Source organism: Ixodes scapularis, unplaced genomic scaffold, assembly GCF_016920785.2.
Source record: "Ixodes scapularis isolate PalLabHiFi unplaced genomic scaffold, ASM1692078v2 PGA_scaffold8__174_contigs__length_109621045, whole genome shotgun sequence".
NCBI classification, from domain to species: domain Eukaryota; kingdom Metazoa; phylum Arthropoda; class Arachnida; order Ixodida; family Ixodidae; genus Ixodes; species Ixodes scapularis.
In genome coordinates this window covers 99,595,801-99,620,712 of record NW_024609883.1, presented here as the reverse complement: position 1 = coordinate 99,620,712, position 24,912 = coordinate 99,595,801, and the positions used below count along the sequence as shown (strand labels likewise).

Genomic DNA, 24,912 nt, shown 5'->3' with positions numbered 1-24,912 from the left:
GTCTGCTACACTGTTGAAAATAATCCCTGGAGAAGGGGAACAAGACGGACAAAGGACAAACATAAATCTCCAAACACAGCTACGTGACTGGTGCGCGACCGAAAAAATCCGCCTTGTCCGGGTATCGAACCCGGGACCTCTCCATTACAGGTGGAGCGCTCTACCAACTGAGCTAACCAGGGGTGTCGTTTTCTTCCTTAGCTTCTTAGTTTCAACGCTGCTAAAAAAACAAGCACGGAAAAGTGACGCGTCGTCTGCATGCGAAGAAAGGTCTCGCTCAATACTCTCGCGGTTGGCCGGGTGTCACGTGCGCGTGCCCACGAACGATGAGGGAAAAATTGATAAAAGTTGAACGAAACTTCCTGTTTGAAGTCACCTCAAAACGCACCATTTCGCAAACTATGTCGTAAATTCGGGCGGGCGCTTCCCATCAAAATTTCTAGAAATATTTTTTTTCTCCACAAATACACAGTTCTCAAGCTTTATATCTTTAATGCGATCCCTGGGAATCAATATCAGTTGTTTGAAATAATAAAGAAACATGTATGTTGGGTTTTTTCAATGGCCCTTTAACGACCATCAACCTGCTAGGATCCTTGGTGGTTCACGTAACGGCCATTACCGGTGGTCTTGGTGGCTCCGGCCTGTCCCAATTCTAAAGTAACACTGCGACCTGTCCGCGACTAGGGTGCCTACAACATGTAGGCACCCTATCTGCGACCATTTCCTGACGCCGTCCTCGCTGAGATTATGAAGCTCTTTGGCCGTTCTCCAGACGTTTGAAGGTCATCTTTTTTTATATTCGGACATCTCTCACTGCGTTTTCCAAGGCTAACTAACTTCGCCTCCGAGCGGTGTTTTCGCTTTTTTGACCTCGACGCTGTAACGTGGGTGGGATCATTTGCGAACAGAGACGAGGGAGATAGTTTGGGTCCTCTTGCGGTTCGAGTGATGCTTCACTTTTTAAGGATGCCGGCAGCGATTTTGCCTTGGCTGCTGGCATCTGTCGCGGCAGCAGCGGTTGTGATACCATCGCCACCAACGATAATCAAGCACCCCAAGAAGGAACAGCTCTTCCAGGTACCGTACCCCGACAAAGTCCGTCGGGTGATCAATGTTACTGTTATTGCGGACACGCAAAGTGTTTGTGTACTTCAGCGTACTTTAGCGGTTGCCCGGAGCTTGTTTTCGCGAGCCTTGCAAGTTTTAGGGAAATGACACAAATATTCGTACGTATAATTCGGTGTGCATGCATGTGCAATGCGTTACTCCGTGAGGTGCTGTGCTTATAAGTTTTGCTTTTGGTCGCAACATGAATTATCCTCACCCGAGTTTGGCATGTTGGAGCTCACAGACGGTTGCTCGCATCTGTATGAAATGAGGCTGAGACCACTTAACTTTATTCAAGTTTACAGCCACTAAAATAAACCCAGCGTATTTTTTTTATGTGTTTCGAGGTAAGCGCGAACGCAGAGTTGGTGCCGTCATTGCGGCATTGTCGCAGGTCAGCGAATATATTGAGGTTAACGTTCTGGATCCAGTGGCCAGCAACTATTAGGCGTAAGATTATTGTTGTATCTGAAATTTCTAGGGGTTTGAAACCCTTCAGATTAGAATTGACAGACAGGGCTCAGAGAAGTGCGAGAAAGATTCTTAGCCAGAAATGTATAACAACATGTTTTTTCTTCCAGTTTGTGTCTGCATCATTAGGGACCATAAGATAATGTTTTTTTTTTGTGTTTTTTTGCGATAGTGTTTTTGCGTGGAATACTTTTTGTGTGAATAGCCAATGAACAACTGGTTCCGCGCAAGTATATCTTCCGCCGGGTTATATGTAGAAGCAATGTTTTTTTTTTTCTCTAATTACGCAATGGATATTAAACGTGAATTATTCTGCGTTATTATTCCTTTAGTTTGAGCCTGAACCAGTCCCTGGCTGTGCCTGAGGCGCATATATTTTTTCACGGTTGAAGAAGCTTTGTTTCATCGTAGACCTAGTAAAGATCTGCTTGTTTGATATCGTTCGGGCATGGATTTTATCATGAAATGAAAACAATAAAATTTAAAATACACAATAATACATCTATCGTTTTCTATTTATTGTCAGTTGTATTGAACATTGCAGAACTACAACCATAGCAATATGCACAGATCAAGCATACAGAGGTAAATAATGTGGTCCTCTCTGGCTTTGTCTTGTATCATGAGGTTTACTCGTGTCGCGAGCATTGTGTTCTACTCCTTATCATCTTCTACTGTGTCCCAGATATCCTTTGTCTTCAGTATATGTTCAGTTGCATCGCAACTGCACATTTTTTACTTATAAATTTACCAATTGGACACTGTTGCTTGTTTTAGGATCGCCATTTCCGCAAATGCTCTTCCTTTCTATTCAGCCGCCGATTCTATTCAAAGGCTAGGGTGTGGACAGTCGAACTGTATATGAGTGCGTTTGTAAAATAACTGCTGCATCATAAATAAACAAATATATATATATATATATATATATAAAGGTTAATTGTTGATCTGCAATTGATTGATTGATTGAACAAATTTATTTACGCAGGTGCCGGTGTCCCCAGACGAGGCGGTCAGCCCCTTTGTGCTAGAATGCGAGGCCGTAGGAGACCCGGAGCCGACGTACCAGTGGACCAAAAACGGCAATGAGTTCAACCCGGTTGCGCACGACACGCGCGTCTCGCAGCAGCCCAACAGGGGCACGCTCGTCTTCACCGAGCCCGAGGAGATGGACGAGGGGCTCTACCAGTGCTGGGCCACAAACATCCACGGCACGGCCGTGTCCTACGCGAGCATCGTGCGCAAGTCAGGTCTGTTCCCGGCAGGATTGCTTCTGATTGCATTCACCAGCTAATGACGAAATAAAATTGAACGAGAGAACTAGACGAAGAACAAAGAGCTGGTTGCTAAAAATACAAGAATTAAACAAAGAATAAAAAGGACAAGGACAAGGACAAATATATGTTATGCATATGGCGGATCCAAAAAAGGGGGGGGGGGGGGGGCACGCGGCAATATACAGCCGGCGAATGTTTCCTAAGAGTTTTGTTAAATATGATAATGCTCAGAGCCAAGCACCATCTATCGTGTGGTAAACGAAGCTAGAGAAATACCATACTGCGCCTGCGCAGTCAACCGACTACCGTCGTCTGCTGATCGGGTTAGCTCCTGTTTCGCGTAGCACTTTCGTTTGCTGGCTGCAAGAGTAGTGTTTACATTGTTTGCGATCGATCGCTCGTTGGCTATCCCGAAAAGCTGCAGTGTACCGAAGTGCCCGTATTACAGTTTCTGCAGTCCGGTGGTTAAAAAGAAACAGTTGCAGTTTCACCGCCTGCCACTCGATGAACCACGTCGAAGCATTTGGTGCCGGCTCGGGACCCCGGGTCTACGGTCATTCGTATATGCTCGGAACGTTTAAACACCGATCGTGATTACAGACACATTCACAGTGTTCTCCGCGAATGCGGCCGTTGTTTTGAATTGAGACGGCGGCGGTGCACCCCCGGCAGCAGAAGCACTCCCGAGCGGTAGGTGCTACTATGCACGACTTGCAAGTGCACCTTCAAAGAAACAAAACGATTTATATCTCTGTTACTTCCGTACATCTGAATATACGGCCGAAACATGCACCTAGCATTGCGTTCTTTGCAGCCGCCCCACTCCTCGTCGTCCGATTCCGATGAAGAACTCGAGACTTCGCCGGAAGACTCGCCACACTTCCCAACAGGCATACCGGCGTATGGGACTAGTCCCATGCTGTTGCTGTAGCGCAACATATATCTCATTGAGTTTCGCTCAGCTGCGACGCGTCCACGGCTACCGCGGCGATGAGAGGCGCCGATTCAGAAAATACGTCGGTGACATAAGCGCCATTAGCGCAGTAAAACCTACCAGCGCACCCCCAACTCGCCGCCGCTAACGCTCCCATTCTCCTACTGCCGAGAGAACTTCCGTTTCCTGTGCCAGAGTACGTCACGACCGTCAAAATTACGCCGCAACTTGTTTTGCAGTCAGTTGGAGTTATTAAACCGAGACGAAAACGGATCCCTGTCCGGCATTCAGTGAACCTTGAAGGTTTAATGCAAAAGTTAACTGGCAAAATTAAAAAGGCCATTTCATGGTCCCTTTAAGTTTCTTCAGTTATTCGCCGCCTCATCATTTGTCATTCCTGAAAATATATCCTTGCATTATCCCAAATTAACCGGTACATCAGTGACATAGACCTGGAACGATAATAAATGACCCTGTTGGAGATACAAAAAAAAGTATTCTCATTCGAAAGCTGAAATAATTAAAAATGATTTCTGTGTATCTTCTTGCAGCAAGCACGTTTTAGAAGGCCATTTTGTTTTTATAAGATTAAAAGGAAAAGGAACTATTGTCCATACATATAGAAGCCGTATGTCTGAAGTACATCTAGAATGGTGCTCATGTTCCGTCTCCCTCAAGCTCGGGTATTCACTGTTCTGACACAAAATCCGCACACTGGAAGCTTCAAAAAGAAATAAATTTCAACGTCGTTGAACTTTTCTTGACCCTAAGCTTCTTAAAGCGTCCCTGAAAAGAAAAATAAATTTTCTTTTTTATACAGTCTGGGGGGACACGCGTGTAAGTAATTAATTTTACGCGAAAAGACATTTTTTTTAGAGCAACACTGACGGCCCAAGACGCGAATTAGTCGGTGGTCACCCACTTTCCACTTGTTTTCTCTCTCGGCATTTCGGGCGGGTGGAGGAGAGGTGGATCGTCTTCGCCTTCACGTTGAGGGGGAGAGACCAAATGACCATCTCGTTGAGCGAATGACCATTCCGTGACGTCATGGACTTTGTGCGCAGAATTTCAAATAAATCTCTCGCCGTCATAAATTTCTCTAAAAACTTTATTTTTCGCGTAAAATTAATTTTTTTTTGCACGCCTGCCCCAACCAGACTATTAAAAAAAAATTTTTTTTTTTCAGGGGCCCTTTAATAGCACTGTTTTATTTGCGTAGTTCTCTTCGTTAAATTTCCCTGCCAGCTTGTTGTCTGCCTATCAAGTAGTGAAAATTACAAACATTAAAACACAACGAACTAAAAAATGCAAATGCCATCATTGCAGGGCCATTAAGAATAAGAAGCTGCGGTCACAACTTAGGATGTCTAACGTCGAGTGTGACATTATGTGTCAGCGACATTTAGCAGAGATCTGTATTTTATTTTCTATATGTCTTCAAAATTGTTAGAGGAATTTTTTTTTTTTCAAGGTGGCTGCCAGAGCATCGGGATTATTTGTCCCGTGTGAAGTGACAAAGCTGCACCGTTGCAGAGCTGAACCCGTTCCCGGAAGAGAGCCCCAGGGTGGTGAGTGTGGTGGAAGGAGATCCACTATCGCTGGACTGCAACGCTCCGATCGGGTACCCCAGGCCTAACGTCAACTGGCTCATTCTGAGCGACAACGGTGCCCTGCGCGTGTTGAACTCTTCACGCATCACGTCCGACCCCGAAGGAGGCCTGCACTTCTCCAGGGTGGGTCGTCTGCCTTCCTCCATGTATTTGTTATTTTTAATCTCTGCAGTGAAGCTCAGAATGCTGAACGTAGGTACTTTATCTCTCAGCGCGCTTCCCTATTACCAGTGCCTTGTTCCCTTTACTTTCTGGGAAAAAGGCGTTGTGGTTCTGCGACTGGAATAAAACCGAGGAAACGTGTATCCGCAAACAGAGACGAACGCGAAGAAGGTGACACAAGCAAGCACGCGCTCTTGTGTTCCTTTTTTTTTCAGTTCGTCTTTGTTTGCGTATACAAGTTTCCTCAGCTTCATGCACCGGTTAGCCCAACAACAACTCTTTTTCGACTAAACTTAATGGCATGTACTGACATAGCCACAATACTTTATTGCAAAGGAAAACGAAGGTGTACAGATATGAAAGGAACATCTACTAAATAACCTGTCTTACGTGCCAGTGTGGCAGCCGATTTTTGCCAAGAAAGAAGGCGTCATGCGTTACCTTAAGACAAATTTCTTAGTAAAACACCGACTCTCAGTCCAAGGTTTCCATGTGGTTTGTGTTCAGAATAGTCGGGTTGTAAACAAATAGGCTTAGTTACGCTCTTTTCAAGATACTGTGGATGTAGAACATGTTCATAGATGTTATGGCGTCACGCCGCTCCTTCACGTCCCGTCACGTGGTTAACTTCTCTAAACTTAACTAGAAAACCCTTGGTATTGTTTCCGTCTGACTTTACATAAAGCTGCCCATAACGCTGCGTGAATTGTGGCGTGAATTTTTTTTTTTTTTCCAGAGTTCCCACCCACCTCTTTTTCTTTGAGCTAGAAAACATGACCTACTACGTTACAAATTTGTAAAATGTGTTTTACAGATATTGAGAGTTTACGTTGAACTAAATATGTGGGGTTGAGTGTCAATTCGGTGCCTGTCTGCAGTTCTAGAAAAAAAAGGCGTGCGGCATTCACATCTGTGGCCTTCACCGTCGCGGCAGGTGGAGCGAGAGGATGCCCTGGAGGATGCGGTGTACGTCTGCACCGCAACCTCGGTCTTCCTGCATCAGTACAAGATCGGGAACAAGGTTCGGCTACGGGTGGAGCAGGTGTCGAGCCCGTCAAGTACAGAGCACGCCCCCGTAAGGCAGTACCTGTCACCAAACAACTTGGTCGCACTCGAAGGACAGGAGCTCAAGCTGTACTGCATCTTCGGAGGATCGTGAGTCCCTGGCAGTGGCGTACCAACTTTTTTTTGAGTGGGGAAGGGGGCAAACCAGAACCCCCCCCAGGGCCGGGGTGGTGCCCTTTGTATCCCTGTGGCGCCGACGGGTAGTGTTTGCCGTGCCCAGTGGCGGATTTTTCTGGGGGAGCAAAACACATGCCTTGCCCCCCCCCCCCTCCCCACTCTGAGAACTGGGGAGGGGGGGGGGGGGGGCAAGCGCCCTCCTTGCCCCCCAGGTTGGTACGCCCATAGTCCCTGGTTTAGGTTTTCCCGCACAGACGAACACTTTTCATTTTCCCTGCAAGCACACGGAGTGTGCAAGTTCCTTTCAGTGTCATCAGCCAACATCACCTATGACTATCAGAGCCCGCGTGGACTATAGCATTTCGACGTCGTCACAGTGAGATCTAGCACAGACACAGATTAGATACGAGTGGTGCGTCAACGTTCCGCTGTGCCTATTGTGTCCGTCTGAGGCCCAATTGCTAAGTTGAAGACCTCAGAGTGTGATGACTTATCGAAGATGTAGAGGAGGCTGTTAACTGATTTCGATTCGTCTACGTGGTGTTGCATCAGCTCACACTTGACTCCACCGCAAACCAACGATAACGTTTATTCACTGGACGCCATATTTGAGGGCGATGTTTGGAGCGCATGCTCAAAACGAGCTCACATCAATATATAGCCTGCTAATACCGGCAATCTTGATGGTGCGGAATACACGTTGCAAATGAACAGCGGAAGCTCGCTGTCAGCAGGCGCTCAGAAGCCGCGCACACAGATATGGCAGCCAGTAGCACAAGGTCACGGTGCATTTTTTGTGTTCATTAGACAATACGATGATGATACACTTAAAAATATAACGAACGAACACAGCGGCATTACACTTTCAGAGCTGCATGATTGATCCCCTCGCCTCGTGCGGTCTGAAGCAAGTTGAAACGACGTAGATTAGGTTGCAGAGGAAAGGAAGAGAGAGGGTTAAATGAATGCATAAAGTGGGAAGTATGTTTTTTCCTAAAAATATGGTTACTTGTGTAACCAAATTATGACACCTAATGTGATTGTTCGAGTAACCATAATAAGGTAAAGAGATCTTGTTTTTGCCATAAGGGAACGATGGGTCCAGTGAGGTTCATTTGAAAAAACAACCGCATCTCCACGTGGTGAATGATGTTGATTGGGGCGAAGCTCTGGTGGTGCTTGTCTGCGTAGACGGTGAGCCGCAGCATGCCGAGCCTTTCGTTCGTTTTCATCCAAGTCACGCTGCGGTCAAATGCTCAAATGCGTATATAACCACGTTCCATACCACACATTCTCTTTCTGACATGGATGAAAACGAACGAAAGGCTCGGCATGCTGCGGCTCAGCGTCTACGCAGACAAGCACCACCAGAGCTTCGCCCCAATCAACATCATTCACTACGTGGAGATGCGTTCTTTTTGTTTTTTTTTTGCCCTACACGAGCACGGGAGCACGTACTCACAAGCTCGTGAGCACGAGCACCCTACACCGGACATCGGACGGACATACGGACATGGCTAGCCAGCCCTAAGGAGCTTCGCCCCTAAAACCGGATCCCCTCGCGTAAGTCGCCCCAACACGATGTGCGTTCAAAATAAAAGCGGTTGGAATTAAACTAGGGATATATTGTCCAAACAATCTATTCGCGGAATGAAGACTGCATTGAAACAGAAGGGAAACAGCTTACGGTTGCACTTTTTTTTTAATTTTCAATGAGAAATGTTAAGGTGTGACGCTGTAAGTGCTAGTGGCATTTAATTAACTAAACTGCGAGCGAAATGAAAATGTGCATTATAGATTTACTGCTAGATTTCGTTTTAAACCATGTTCAGTTTTAACACTGCACACTATAAAACTTGATTTGTTCGAATTACTCAGTTTCCATAAAAGATTTATTTGGGTAAGCCATTGAGTGAAGCTTCGAATGTCGATCATGACTCAAGCAAAAAAAAAATGCAAACATAAACTTTTATGGTTGTGTTGTTCCTGGATTGATATCATGAGAAATGAATAATAAATGGGAAATAGCTTCGGAGGAAAAGGCCCTCCAGAGGTAAGTTCGGCTGGCTGTCATTAGGTCCCACTGCTGAGTAATGAAAGGCCACGTTCTTGCGCTGTGAACATTGAATTGCTCGTGTCTTTTACAATCGGATCAACAAACTAAATTAGCGGAACATTTTTCCAGGCCCCAGCCAGTGATCACTTGGAGGAAGCTCGACACGAATCTGGGATCTTCGGACTTCACCACTGCCAACTACGGCAGAAACTTTGTGACCAGCTTCCTCGAACTCAAAGACGAAGGAACGTACGAGTGCAAGGCACACAACGGTGTGGGCATGGTTCAATCCCATGCCATCAACGTCACGGTGGAGTCTGCTCCCTATTGGCTACGCTCGCCAGAGAACACCAACGCCGCCGAGGACGAGAGCGTCTCCTTGGAGTGCACGGCCTCTGGCAGACCGGAGCCGAAGCTGCAGTGGTTCATCAATGGCGTTCCCCTTCAGAGTGAGTTGCATGGAACACATGTGCTTTCCTTGGGTCTGAAATGCCTCATTGAATGTGGGCCAAGAAGAAGAAGGAGGGCTCTGGGCAGACAAATATAGTCAGGCAAACCGGTATCTAGAGAACTAAAGCCCTAGTACCATGCACTAGAGCGACAAGCAACAAAACCATTCAGCACTGCAGGATGTACGCGAAGTTATCTTTGGCAGGATTGAAATCACTCGTGTGTGTGGTTGCTGCTGCTCGTTGCTATGGTGGTATTCGGACATGGAAAGCTACGCAAAACCTCGGTCGTCAAGAAAGACGCTATGAACTTCCTTTGCAGTGTTCTACACAACGGAATTTTCAGCTGATTTGTTCGAATCAAAAGAACTAATCAGGTAAAAACGGAACCTGACGTGCTTCAAAATGCTTATCTGAGCAAGACTAAGCTATCGTCAAATCGCATGTATAATAATAGACCGGTCTACGTTTTATCACTTTAATCCTCAGTCACTCGTAGTGTTCTTGTAGAACTAACTGAACGTGCCCAGATTTTTCGTAACTTAATTTTTTTTAATTCGGTCATCTAACTGTATCTGAGGTACTGAAAACCTGACTTTCAATACACTTGCACAGGCACTGAGTTTGGACACCCCGACACATTACGCTCTGGATGATTACCGTAAGGATGTGTATCGCTACCGCGCGAGGCCGTTGGCGAATCCAAGCTAGCAGTCATTCTGTACTTCCTAATTTTCTGATCTACGGTCAGAACTTGTCCTGCCATACCATGGCACACTGACCTCACGCCGTTTGATTGTCCAACGTCGAAAAATGAGAAGGACACAATTTTTGTATAAGCTATATAGCGGGTATTATAACATCAATTCGAGTGATTCTAAACACCTTCCTTGTAGGACTGCAAAGTCAATAATCAGTTTGGAATCAAGCCTTACAGCACAAACCTTGATACTTTTAATTATACTCTTTTTTGGTAACACAACGGATGAGGTGTGAACAGCTTGAATGTCATCCTTTTTGTTAAGATTGAGAAAGCAGAGACTTTTGAAAAAAGTGTTCCTAGATTTTTGTTCAAAGCTGTGCTAGTTGTCTTGAAATAGTGTTGGTTAAGATTTCGTGGACGCTCATGTTGAACAGGGAAATCGCTCTTGTGATGATTGTATTTGTGGTCATTGGTTGCAGCACGGTTCTTGTTCTTTTTTTTTCTTGTTTCTGGAAGAAAAAATGAAAGAGGTTTACAAGTTCCTGTAATGCCGAATTAGAGCGCAGCTTCTGAGGAGAAAGAGGGCAGGGTACGAAGAAAAAAGAATGGCCCTCCTCTTCCTCCATACCCTCTCCTCCTCCCTCTCCCCCTCCTCCAACCTCCTCCTCCCTCCTCCTCATCTCATTCTCCTCAGATACCCTCCCTTCCTCCTCCTCCTCCTCCTCCTCCCCCTGCCTCCCTCCTCCCCCTGACGTCACTCGTGTAGGCCTCGTGAAGGTGGTGACTTCCACTGTTAAGGTCGTGACCTTCGTCGTGACCTTCGCGAGTGACCTTCGTGACGTCATTCGTGAGCTTAGTGACCCTCATGACGCCACTCGTGACACTCTGGACGTCACACGTTACGTTACGTGTGACGTCATTATTGGAAATGTACCATAATGTAACGCGCGGTCACGCCGACGTGCGACGGCGACGCCGCTCAAACCGGAAACCCGCACCTAAGAGCTGCGCTCTAAAACGAAACACATTTGCAACTCTTCTGAGGCAGCCCGGGCTATCAGTATTATAAACAAACAAATATGCTATTTTTTTTATTTCACTAGTGCGTGTTTTCAGATGCGGAACCGAACCCCCGCCGTAAGGTGGAAGGTTCACGAATGACCATAGAAGGGCTGACCAAGCAAGACACGGCTGTGTACCAATGCAACGCTTCCAACACTCACGGCTACGCCTTTAAGAACTTCTACCTCAACGTCCTCGGTATGAAACACGGGTCTGAAGGGGGGGGGGGGGGGGGCGTAAAGTTTTTTTTTTTTGTTTTTTTGTTTTTGTTTGAACGCCTTCTTGAGGTTTGAATCCCATTGTGCCGTCCAATAAAAAAATATGATAACAACGAACCACGTGTAAGCTGAACTGTCGAACCTTCGTGTTTGATAGAGGATCCTTGCAGGGAACGGGTAGCATTCTTTTAGTGTTTCACATAAAGCACAAATACAACAGTCTAGCTTATAGAGGAATCAGACATTCTTTTATAATATCTGGAATTTTACTACTTTATTTCTTTTATTCAGAAGTTTAAAGCTTTTCCCCGTTACCAAAACCACTGTATTAAAAACGATAGTCATAGCGTTAGCGTCACCATGACCAAGGCTACGAGGACGAGAGAACGAGACATCGCTTTTGAAACGTTCTTCAGCAGGACGACAGCTCGTTCTAGAAAACTACGTCTGAAAGCACGGTGTACGGGCTAGCTGTTCTTAGAGGGTAACTCCGGTGCAATTTCTTGATTTCTGGGTTACCACGGATTTCAATAAAGGAAGGGTCACTGAATTACGAGGTGTCAGTTTTTGACCTCTCGCTACCACCCCTCTCACTACCACCCCCTATCGGCGGACCCCTGCGCGCTTCCGGTTTTCCTCTTCTTTTCCATTTGTCTCTCCTCGTTTTGTTATTTCCACTACTTTGTACATTGAACTAATGTTCTTACAAACATACTACAGAAACTTCTCTGAAGGAAACTCTTCTTACCCGACCGCTGTGCGTTTCTGAAGAATAAATAAATACACTACCGGAAGTTTACTGGGGCACCAAGTACTGTGGCGCCCTCGTGGTCTCAAATCCCACCGAATGTGGTGAACAGATTACTAGATACCCTATATGAAAGTTTTGTTTCGGGGTCCTGCGGCGATACAGAAACTACCGCGGCTCTAGCATGATGGCAACCCTTGTGGTAGGCCGCGTAGACACGGTATGACGCAAAGTTTGTACCGCGGTACCGCAAAACGTACAACTGGCCCAGTCGCAAGAGCAGTTCCGATCAGTCAGTTCAGATGCTACGCCTGCTTTATGGCTCCATTTCGTGGATATCAAATATCTGTAGCAAATATTAATACGCGTTGGTAAAGTTGTCAGCCGCAAAACGGGGATGTAGGGATACGGTCCATTCGTCACATGCACACTCGTCACAGGATGATTGGTCACAGGAAGATTCGTCACACAGGACCATTCGTCATAGGATGACTCGTCACGCGGCCAACCGGTCCCACAACAGTTCGTCCCCCTAAAAATGTATTGTTCAGTTTGGTTCGGGCGGACAAAGTGGCTAACCTCATATTTTAGTATGTCTTTGGCTTCTGAAAGGCGAAGAATTTGTAACAAACGTTTCAGCTTCTGGTTCGGTCCCGAACATTGAATGTTGGTTCGGCATGACAAAGTGGGTCACCTCTTATCTTAGCATGCCTTTCGCTTCTCAAAGTCAAAGAATTTATAACAGACGTTTTAGCTACTGGGTCCGTCCCGAACGGTGAATGCGGAGGCCATATAAGAGCGACTATTTTTGAACTGAGACTGCATTCAAAAGGATAGAGGTGATCGCAACAGAGAGAGGTAGAGCCATGATGCTGCACGAGGGGTACTCGTACACATTCAGCAGAAAGAATTCCGATACTTATTGGTTTTGTCAAATAGGTGTATGCAAGGCAAATCTACTGATTTGGCTGCCAGTCGGATTACTACTCGTTCAAGCCAGCAACTGAGATCAACCTGCTGAAGACCCGTAATATTATGAAAGGAAACGCTGATGAGTATTTGAGATTAGTTTTTCTAACCATTGGTTTACGTCACAGTAGAAAATCGTGAAACTCCTCATCAGGGAACGTGGGCAGATCCGATCGATGTGACCAGTTGGCCGCATGACGAGTCATCCTGTGACGAATGTTCCTATGTGACAAATCGTCCTGTGACCAATCGTCCTGTGACGAGTGCGCATGTGACGCACTTCGGCAACGTGCAATGCACGTTGCAGAAATGTTGTAAAAGCTAATTATAAGGTCGCGTTGAGCAGGAAAGACTAAACTATGACCGCCAGTGAATGCCATTTTCGGCACCACGACGCGCTTGAGCTTGCAGAAAGTCAATTCTTCGTGCTCGATCGCGCGAATGCTTGACTTCACAACAAAGTGCATCTAAATCGGGTGCTTGTCTCATTTCATGAGTTCCTAAGACTAATGTTTTTAATCACTAAAAATATGACGATATATTCATATATAATAAACTCGGAGATGCATAGTTTGTGTTGTGAATGAGCTGACTGTATGCTTTGTGTTTGTGTGACGTCACGATACGTCATGAAGACTTATAACTATGTGATATGTGAGTGACGGGTGTAACGGTGTCACGTGGTCTGATGGCAGTGTGTGAAGTACGTCACGACGCTCGAACTTGACGGCAATCCACGTGACGTCAGAGTATCAGGTAACGTACCCGCATCAAGGTCATATAAGCACTACAGACCCCGGAGTGTTATATTGATTATAATTTATATGAGGTTGACCCGTGTGTCGGTCGTGGTTAACGGTCGAACGTAAAGTGTATCGCTCTTCTGATTAACACGGGATGTGGTATGGGGCATACCACATCCTGTGTTAAAAACCGAGATTCTTATACCTACACTGACCCATTCATGACGTGAGACTCTCCAAGTGAGTTTCTTTTTCAGCGCTGGCCCCGAGCATCGCGGGGGCGCCCCAGCACACTACTCACGCGGCGGAGTCGTCGATTGTGAAACTTCGCTGCCCTGTGTTCGGGGCCCCGCGCCCCGAGGTCAAGTGGTTCAAGGAAGGGCAGGAGCTGATCGGAGGCCGCTATAGGGTGTTGGACAACGGGGACCTCCAGCTCCACGACCTGAGGGTCAGCGACCAGGGCTCTTACACCTGCTACGCCAGGAACAAGTTGGGGGAAGCTTCGATTACAGAAGTCCTTCAGGTCACGGGTAAATATTCCGGGCGGTCCGATTAGCGCCTTCCGCTGATAGTTTTGCAAAGGGAAATGAATATTTGAAGTTTTCAAGTGGAAGAGGAAGCTTAGATAAAGACAAAGGAGGGCTGCCCTTAAAACAAACAGCAAGTACATTAATTACTAGGAGAATACGTCCTGCTCCGGTCATTTGCGTTAAAGAGCGCGAATACAGCTCCAAATCAGCTGTGAGGTTACGCCGCGTTCGACAGGGCTCATGCGCATCGCGCTGACCACGCTGTCGCCGGCACACGGAGATACCGGATTCGTCCAGACAGCAGAGGCGGCTGTCTCCGCTGTCTCAACAAGTTTCCACGAAGATAGATGGCGACAGCCACCCCTCCCAATTCAAAAGGGAAAGACCTGGAGGCTGCGCGCGTCCAGCTGTTTCAACTACAGAAAGCCTATCGGCGCCAAGGCCATTGGATTTTTGCGGGTTAAGATGTATTTCATAGAAAAATATTTGGAAATACAGCAATAGGGGAACATGTCTTACTCTATTAAAATCCAATGACCTTGGCGAGGGCAGCGTTTGCGTAGTTTGAATGGCCAGATCGTCGTAGCCCCGGGAGTTTTCTACTTAAATTGGGTGGGTGGTTGCTGCCACCTATCATCGTAATTTTCCCGAGTGCCAGCTAAAACTGCTGTCTCGACTGCATCGATAAAAAAAGAAAAAACTCCACTCTCGATGCGCCGGCGATGGTCATCTCCCCAGACGCAGTGCGAGGGCGCGGAAAAAAACGATAGGCATATATTTTCTTATATTTTCTTATGCGCAACGTTTTGACCGCCAGAGGAGGATTTGGCGCTGTAGGCGCGCCGTCCAATGCAACTGAGCGTAGTGTTATGTTTTATCTCTAGTTGAAAGTAATTGCTGAATATTTCATGCAAATGAGTTTTCCTGTACAGCCTGAAAAAAGGGGGAAATCAAGCCTTCTTGATAATGGGAAATTTATCAAAAAAATAAATATTGTTTCATCGGTCTTTCATTTTGGAACTCTTCGGTTTACTCAGTTACAAGCTCGCAATTCCAACTGGCGTCACATGCATGCAAGAACATGCGTGCTTGTAGATGATTTGGCAGGATTGCAATTAGGCGTGCTTGCCATTAGGAGCAGATATACGACGAGGCACTGGTGTCACAACACTGTGAAGTCCTTTATCATCGCTCACGCACTTGCTGCTTAGAAATGGCAGGAAATGCTTAGAAAACGTGCTCCCCGCAGGAAATTGTTAGAGTTCACTCATTTCCGTCACATGACTGATTGGCCATGAACGTCAACTCCGATATCTGACGACGTAGTACTTATTTCTGCGTGCCTATTCTCTCTCTTTCTCTCTCGCTCTCTTTCTTGAGAAATATATATATATATATATATATATATATTCGATGCACGCATAATAAAAATAAGGGATTAGCATTGTTGAGGCAGGGTTTCCGGGCATTATTACATATTGAGGTCGTGTCCTCAGATCGGGGGATGAAGCGTTGGCAGTGCGTATTACTGATAGCACCGAGCTATTTGTTGCGCAGGCGCCATTCCATCCTGCGTAGAGGATGTTATTGTTTTTCTCGGTGTCTCGAAAAAAAAGAATGCCAGTAAGTTGCTAGTGTTTGTTTCGTCCGGCTTCTTTATTAACACGCACACAACGAACCGAGGCTCTGTTAAGACATTTATTATCCTGTACTGTTTATACACCTGCTAATTGTATTGCAGCAATTAAGCTCAAACAATTTCCATTCCCAGTGATATATTTTCTGAATGCCATACATGTTATTAAATGTGTCAAAGTTTAAATCATAAATATCGACTATATCAGAGCTCAAAGCATCAGATAGAAAGAGGAAACAGTAATTTTTGTTTCCAGCTTATTGTTCCTTGTCAACGCTTAGTTTTATTAACATGGCCCTACAAAAATTTTTAACATTCTGTTCTTTTTCTACCTTTAAAAATGAAACTGTCCTTAAAAAAACAAAAACAAAAAATCACAGCAACATTTTTGCATTGACAAAGTAATTTGCAAATAATTACATCATTCTATATTTCAGCTCTTGGCGAACAATTTTTCTTGCAATATTTTGCCACCAAAGAGAGAGGCACAACGGCGCGTGCGCGTCGGTTGTCCTGCAAGAACGACGGTCGCTTCCGCAATGCTTGGATAGAAAATGGCGTGTCATTTCAATTCACACGATTACCAGCGACCTCCACGCTTCCCCGTGTCCCGTTGTTCGCAAGAACCACGAGCTGCGGAGTGAATTTCACGACAGAGCGAAACGGCGAGAAATTGTGAAGATTTTGGAATTTCTCGAGTTACGCTGGACACGAGCCCTCAATGCGGGACAGTTCCGCGAGTCGCGGGACGTGTGGTCGCTTTAGATCGAATACAGGATCCTTGGGTTCGCTCCTGTGAGTTCCGAGCTGCGGTGTGCTAACATGGCTCCATCACCAACCATATATCTAAAATACCGTGTTCCATGCATTACACGACTTAAGAAATAAACGTCTCTGCCAATATTCTTTTTTTCTCAGCCCCAGTTCCTACTGTCCAAGACCCAAATACCTTCTTGGACACCGTCCTGAACGAGAAGTTACCACTCCTCATCAGAGATTCACCCACACTCTTCCCAGTTGTCCGAATCCCAGATTTCAATTTTGTGGTAAGCAAACACTAACATTTGGTTACTTTTTACGTTACGTAGTGAGTCAATCGCTTAACGGTGAATCCAGCCACAGTCGCTTAATGACCGCCGTTGCTACGGCCTGCAGCTCCACCAGTAGGTGCACAGAAACAGTGATCCAGCTGAGCTTCCCGAGTTCGTCGCTGGAGGCGCGGCACAGCGGACCCACAATACTACGGCGTAGGATCACTGTCTGACGAGCTGCAACCACCCTGGCCGCTGGTCAGTGCCACCAGGCGCAATACCACTCCCTGCCGCCGTTTTTGGAACTTTCCTTTCCTCCGACCAAAAGAGACACTCAGCAGGCGGACCCCAGCGGATAGGGAAGCAGAATTGAGCGACCGTGATCCACAAATTGAAATTACAAAATAAAACAACAACAACAACAGCGCCGTATTGAAAGATCCGGTAAAAACTTCCAGTGACATCCGGTAAAAACTGGTCAAGTTTTACTGTTTTCATCCGAAACCAGCGTAGCTTACCAGTCATTGCTGAAAGATTTGTCAAAAGCTACTCTCAGTTTCCAGATTCCGCTGGAATTTTACCCGCAGCCACTTTCGTTTACCAGACGACCCGGCCTTGGGGGAAAATTTACCGGAAACGAGTGACTCGTTTCCCCGTTTACCTAACTTCACTAAAAGCCGACGCGAGGGAAAGGGGTAGCCGGACGAATCCCTACGCAACCCCTCTCCTTCAAATCGTGTTCGTGGGGAGAATGTGAGCGGGTCTTTTTGCTGTCTGTTTTGAAGAAAATCGGTTTCTTTGTCCGTCAACCAGCAACGGCCACGAACGGACGTTCACTGTCGGCTTCCCGTTCCATGTGTGCGACCTGTATCTTCCAGAGCAGCTGGGTGTGGGTGCGAATAAAAAGAAAATATATTTCAGTGACCTGTTTCTTACGCCTCTTTGTCCGTCCGGCTTCAGAAGCATCCAGCGAGCGAAAACGACCCCGGAGACAACTCTGTGATGGCATCAGGAACGACACCGTGACTGTGCCCAAGATTTCTCAACGGCGGTGGATGTTCGTTCTGCACTTTCGTGGTTTTCTCAAAGCGTGCTACTGGCAGTCTGTATGTGTCCGCGCGGTGCACCCGCGGCGACGGCATCAGAGACGACACGGTGATTGTGCCGTGATTGTGCCGTGATTTCTCAACTGCGGCGGGTGTTGGTGGCGCGTTCGTGGTTTTCGCTAAGCGTGATTAGAGTGTGTGTGTGTGTGTGTGTGTCTGTCCGTTCGTGCGGTGAATCTGCTCGGTTTTATTAGTTGAAGTACCGTTTACCAAGGAATTTACCCAGCGGCATTGTGAGTACATTAAAAGATATGTTTTTTTTTGCTACAAAAAGTCGGTTGTTCCTATGCGGTCTGATTGCTTTTGTCTACAACTGTGGCACATGTTTCACTTGTGTCGACCCTGTGAAATAAAGGCGTGAAACTCTCAGGTCTATGTGAACTAACCGTTTTAATTGTTACCGAATCGTCCAGCATCTGGTAAACATGCCCCACCCACTGTTCACAGGCTTCTTTCTTCCGTTGACTTAAAAAGAAAAAAAAAAAAACGTACGCTCCGGTGAATTACGGAAAATTCTGTGACTCCCGGTAATTTCTGGTGAAGCGAGGCAAATCCGGTGACTTCCGGTAAGCTCCGGCTTTACCGGAAATGAAAAAGTCCCATGATCTAGTAAAATAAATTTTTTACTGGAAATACAATTCCGGTAAAAAATCTTGTGGCTTCCAATAAATTCCGGCTTTACTGGAAGTGAAGAGTCCCATAATCTAGTAACAGTATATTTTGCTGGAAATAAAATTCCGGTACAAAAGCTTTTCAATAGGGCGTGGTTTGGATCGAAAACCGGATGTGTGCTGGAACAATTAGCAAGCGAGGGATCATGGGAGTTGTGATTGCACGCAGATTGTTTTTTCCCACCAAACGGTATTTAGGAACAAGGTTTTGGCTGAATAGGCTCCACTCCATTGCAGTGATGGGCAATTGATTAATAATTGCTTGGTGTGTGCTTTTATTTACGGGAAAGAGTATGTGCTGATTTTTTCCAGGGTGCACGGATAACCAAAAACGACCAGCTACTTACGAATCGTTTCCGTGATGGTGAAGGAAAAAGTTTAATCTGGTGTCATTGACAAAGAAATGCAAGGCATAGCGAGTCCCGCACACTTCATTGTCAATATAAAGCTAATACTAAGGCATTAGTCAATAAGCACGCCGAGAAATGAATCACGAAGCAATATACGTGAATATAATTGCTCTGCGTTTTTTGAGCGGCTAGTGATTGTAAGCATACACAAGATCAAACCTCCTCGCCGCGACTCACGAAGTTTTTATTCTCCTTTATGCGTGAACGCAGGTTGCCAAAAACGCCTTGACGAACCACGACCTCTACGCTAACCTCACGGAGGGAGCGATTCATGGTCTTGACACTGCAGCAAAGCGAATGGGAGACTGCCTAGCGCCGGCGGACAAGGACGTCGTCCCAACCGTCTCGTGCACCCTGGACCTCGATGGCATCAACGCCACGTTCCTCGCATTCGTAAGGAACTACGGCGTACATGTTCGTCGGCTCCTGTCGCGCTGCGTTTGTTCACCACCCCTACTACACACCCACGCCGCCACGTGCTTTTGTTTCCCCCCGACCTCAATTAATGAGGGTTCGAGCTTGGCTGCCTCGTCCTCGCATGTTCCGAGTGCCCTCGCTCTGTTACAGACTTGTACACCTTACTGAAAGAAAGTACCCGATTACAATTACAGTCAGTTTATTGTAAAAAGAAACCGAGAAAAATTACAATTACAGCCTCAAAAAGTAATCGAGAAATTACTCTGAAGTCGTCGACTACTTCCCAAGTTACTTTTCATTCACCTTTTTTATTACGGTAACATAATCCTTGGGGTCTCGCGCTCAGTTGTTCGAAAGAAAAAAAAAAGTGAAAGCCGCTTACAACTCCCTGTAACGCCGAATTAGAGCGCAGCTCTTGAGGAGGAGGAGGGAAGGGCACTGGGGGGGGGGGGTTAAACTAACCAGGGGGGGTCACGTGACCTTGGGGGGTCACGTGACCCCCAATGCCGATGATGTCATCACTGACGTCACTGATGACGTCATCAGTGACGATGACGATGCGGGTACCGATGACGTCATTAGTGACGTCACTGATGACTTCACCAGTGATGATGACGATGACGATGCGAATGTCGGTGACGTCATCAGTGACGTCGCTGATGACGTCATCAGTGATGATGACGATGCGGATGTCGGTAACGTCATCACTGATGATGACGATGACGATGCGGATGCCGGTGACGTCATCAGTGATGATGACGATGACGATGCGGATGCCGTTGACGTCATCAGTGATGATGACGATGACGATGTGGATGCCGGTGACGACATTAGTGACGTCACTGACGACGTCATCAGTGATGATGACGATGACGATGCGGATGTCGGTAACGACATCAGTGACGTCACTGATGACGTCATCAGTGATGATGACGATGACGATGCGGATGTCGGTAACGTCATCAGTGATGATGACGATGCGGATGCCGGTGACGTCATCAGTGACGATGACGATGTGGAGGCTGGTGACGTCATCAGTGATGATGACGATGACGATGTGGATGCCGGTGACGTCATCAGTGATGATGACGTCATCAGCGATGATGACGATGTGGATGCCAGTGACGTCATCAGTGACGATGACGTCATTGGGGGGTCACGCGATATCGGCGGGGGTCACGTGACCTCGGGGGGTCACGTGACCTCGAGGAGGGGTTCACGTGACCTCAGGGGAGGCACGTGACTTCGGGGGGTCACGTGCCCCCCACGAGGTCACGTGACCCCGGTGGGGGGCTCGCGCGGTGCATTATGGGACACTTCCCATGATGCACCGGGGTCACGTGACCTCGGGGGGGTCACGTGCCCCCCCACGAGGTCACGTGACCCCGGTGGGGGGCTCGCGCGGTGCATTATGGGACATTTCCCATGATGCACCGCGCGGTTACGCCGACGCCGACGCCGACGCCGCTCAGGCTGGAAACGGGCCCCTAAGAGCTGCGCTCTAAAAAGCCTTGACCGTTCTTGCTTAGAGCTGAGTGAGTCACGCCAAGACACCCATTCTCTCTTAAAAAAAATATAATAAAAAAAGAGCGCTGTTTGAATACATCACTGACAAGAGGCTGGATAAGGTCATTTTTCATATCCGAACGTAGTCTTTGGTGTTACAAAACAAAAATGTAACCAGGAAACGAGCATAGTGAAGTGGCCTACTACTCCTCAAAATTCCTTACTCAATAGTTTAGAAAAAAAAAAAATTGACCGTTGCCTACCGCTGAATGACTCCAACACATCTCAGCCCTACCTTCCCCCCCTCCCTTCACTAAAAAGATAAATAAAGAAAAAAATTGAGAAAAATTGTAATGGGTAATTTTGTAATCGATTACAGCAAAAAAGTAATTCAGTTAGAAGAATTGTTACTCCTTAAAGAAAGTAATTGAAGGGTTACAGAGTTACAGTAAAATGTAATCGGTTACAAGTAATCTATTACTTGTAACGCGTTACGTACGGTGCGCCCCAAACTTAACGCCGCCACGAGATGGTTCGATTTCTTCACTTTTTGAGCTATTCCTGAACATAGCGGTCGAACGAGTTCGTAAAGATTTGCGTCCCCGAAGGAAACCCAACCAGGGGAAGGCATTCGAGCAGGTGCAACGAACAATGTATCTCTGGATACCATGAAATAGCTCAATATTTGCGTAACCGAGTGGCGGCGTTAAGTTTGAGGGGCACCGTATAAGTCTGCTCTGTTCCCCTTTGATTGGCGTGCTTCTCCTTCCATTCCGATGCTCCAAAGACGCATTTCGGAACACTTGCTCGCAGTATAGACGCTTTAAACACGCGCCCGATTCAGCCGCCATTGCCGACTTTCTCTTGCCGTACTGAGATGCCAAGTCACTGAAACGGACGATGACGAGTCTTTACAAAGACCTATGTTGGGGACAAGGACACAGTAGCACCTAAAGTGGCACTAACCTGTCCTGCTTTGGCGATGATGAAGCGAAGCGAACGGAATACGAGGAAACAAAAACTGAAGGTCGGTTGTGTCGGCGCCCATGCACAGCTGCCTGAAAGCGTCTATATTCTTTATTAATAATGGAAACGGGGCGAGTCCTGAACATTTGTTTTTAGCTTTGTAGGCAAGGAGTTGTCAGCATTTGGCAACAGGAAGTCTTAGGGAACTGTTTTTGCACATCGATAGGGTATATGGGCCCTAAGGTAGGAACTGCGTGTGTGCGAATATTCTGCGGTGGCATACGGGCACTTCGCACCGGAGAGCCTATCGTGCCCTATCAGATGTGCAAAAACGGTTCCCTCATACTCTCTAATATGAATGGACGAAGAACGATTTACGAAATAAGAAGCGTGAGTAAGGTACGACATGCCGTGAATTTTATTTTCGCTCTGAGTGACTGTAGGGAAGCCTCACGGTTCCCCATTGGTGCACCATTTTATGTGGTAGAACTGGGGATGTTTTCGCACATGTCCGTTCGACACAGCCCTAAAACACTCGCCTTTTCTACGAGACGGCATCATTAAATGTCTTGGTACGATGTCTGTGAGGCATCTAGAAAGAATTGAAGCTCAAAAACGTTTTTACTGTTTATCTCATTTGGAGAAGTGAGGCATAAAAAAAACGAAAAAAAAAACAAAAAAAAAACATGTTTTTTGACATGTCTAGCTTCCCCACACCAGCAGCGGAAACAGTTTGGTTACGCACAATATAAAAAAAAAAAAAATATAGCTGCACACAAAACATATAAAGCAATATGTTGGTGTTACTAGAAGAAACGAAGCAATCAATTAATCTAGATTTTTGTAATTCACAAAGCAGAGGAAAGCTTTTCTGCAACAATTCGGAGGCTTCCTTTAACCGCGCAGATTCGGGTTCTCAAAGCAATTGCGAACGCGGTTGTCTAAAGATCCAGTACAATTGCACGCGCATTTTATGTCATCAAATGCGCGTGCAATTGTACTGGATCTTTATACAACAGCGTTCGCAACCGCTTTGCGAACACGGATCCGCTTTCAGTCTGAATGAGCGGTAAGGGCTCATTCACACTGGAAGCGGATCCGCGTTCGCAAAGCGGTGGCGAACGCGGTTGTATAAGGATTCAGTACAATTGCACGCGCATTTGATGACATCAAATGCGCGTGCAAATGCACTGGATCTTTATACAACCGCGTTCGCAACCGCTTCGCGAACGCGGATCCGCTTCCAGTGTGAATGGGGGGTAAGGCCGGTTCTCTCAGCCAGCGAAACGCTGATGTAGCGCTGCTCACGTGTCGTCAGCTACTCATCGTCTGCCATGAGCGACAGTTTTGACGGTACGATACGAAGCTGTTGAACGCTCCCGCGAGCGCGCGCTGAGCTCAAGGTCAGCGCTATCCTTGTAGCGCACCGCTGCATGTGTGAACAAGCCTTTATGCTTCTTCCGGTTACGCGACGCATCGCCGCAAGATTTACCACCCAAATTGCATTATATACAGTGTATACACCGACGTATCTGCAGACTTTGAGTTCCATGTAACTTAATTACAGAGCCGCTTTGATAGAGGAGTCGCGATTTCAGCTCCAGAGCGAAAGAAATCTCACTGTTTTTGAACAACATGATGAGAGCAGCGGAAACAGACGGGGCAATTATTAAAGAGAACTACGCGGACAGGTGCTATGCATGGTCGATCTGGATCTCTGTGACTGTGATCTAACTCAGCAATCCCATTTTTTAATCTTTCAGACAAAAGGAGACAATTTGTGGTCATCTCTGAAAGAAATCTGGGTTCACGTTGCCGTCGTTGATTTCGTCGCTCGGTTCGAGGCGACCGGTTTTGGCGAACGAGAGACCCAGCTCCCGTCTTTGGAGGTGCTGCAGATCCACTTCAACACCACCTACAACAACGACCTCAGTCTCAACACCGAGCGCCAGATGCAGTTTAAGAACCACATCGAAGACAAGGTCAAGGAGACACTTCAAGAAAAGCTCTATGGCGAATACAAATCTCAACTGAGTAGAGCTCTGAGTCACAGCTTTTCTTGACATATAAGTATGTTTCATGGTTTTGTTTTGAATAAATAATTGAAACAATAAAACGCTAAAACTCAGAAATGCATGTAGTCGTTAATAAATAAAACATACAAAACTAAACTAATTTAAAACTAATAAAACATAAATCTAATTTAGCAAACTACGGGGGTGATTCAAGGAGACGCCAGGCTCTTTAAATCGACCGCAAAATTCGGTTTCTTAACCGAATTTTAAGAGACAGATACAATAGGCGCATTATCTAAGGAGGAGACGGAAACAATTGAGCCTGTGTTTTTAAAATGTAAGGAGCAATTAATCCTGCCCTTCCCGAAGGGGCGACAGACGTATCACTAGAGAGTTTTAGTAGATCGTTCCCATGACTCCGATAACGATACCCGATACTCCGCCACCGCCTCCCTTGCGCATGCATAGTATCGTTATCGGGGCTATCGGAAGTATCGGAACGATCTACTAAAACTCTCTAATGAAACTCGGCCTCGGTTTCGCTGGAGAACATCGAAGGGTGGATTATACTGAGTGTCCGAAGGAGCGGCCAGGCTCTTTCAATCGACCGCAAAATTCGGTGTCTTAATTCCTATCGCGCTACCATTTTCTGCAACGTTGCCCACAATTTGTTTTTGTGTGTGAAATTTGCAAAGAGCGAACTTACTTGAGGAAAAAGTGAAGAAAAAAAAAAGGTTTAGCTCCTATGGAAACGCAACGAAGCCACCGATCTTCAGACATTACGGCGCCGTTTCGCACGGGAGACAAGAGGTGGCGCAAGCGGTCGCGACGCCAACTGCCGCCAATGAACGAGCATACGGTGCAAAGTGCCGGCCTCTTTAGCAGACGATCGTTTCGACTCAAAAGCGGCGCGCGTTCCGCAGGCTACAGTGG

The 24,912-nt window shown here is 46.5% G+C and overlaps 1 protein-coding gene across 1 annotated transcript; it reads left to right on the top strand.

The window, feature by feature from the left end:
- The first annotated feature begins 696 nt into the window (after window positions 1–696).
- LOC8024967 (neuroglian) lies at window positions 697–24,096 on the top strand. The gene is made up of 10 exons (XM_040223718.3): window positions 697–1,080; window positions 2,567–2,828; window positions 5,323–5,522; window positions 6,496–6,716; window positions 8,929–9,248; window positions 11,068–11,211; window positions 13,949–14,221; window positions 16,776–16,903; window positions 19,286–19,468; window positions 23,728–24,096. The coding sequence occupies exons 1-10, from the start codon at window positions 952–954 to the stop codon at window positions 24,025–24,027; spliced, it is 2,160 nt and encodes a 719-aa protein (XP_040079652.1). The 5' UTR covers window positions 697–951; the 3' UTR covers window positions 24,028–24,096.
- The last annotated feature ends 816 nt before the right edge of the window (window positions 24,097–24,912 follow it).

Excerpts from the sequence above, each read along its gene's own strand:
- LOC8024967 (XM_040223718.3), top strand. The coding sequence starts at position 952 with ATGCTTCACTTTTTAAGGATGCCGGCAGCGATTTTGCCTTGGCTGCTG. Across the intron at positions 5,523-6,495 it reads GAGGCCTGCACTTCTCCAGG|GTGGAGCGAGAGGATGCCCT; the intron begins GTGGGTCGTCTG and ends CCGTCGCGGCAG. Across the intron at positions 9,249-11,067 it reads CAATGGCGTTCCCCTTCAGA|ATGCGGAACCGAACCCCCGC; the intron begins GTGAGTTGCATG and ends GCGTGTTTTCAG.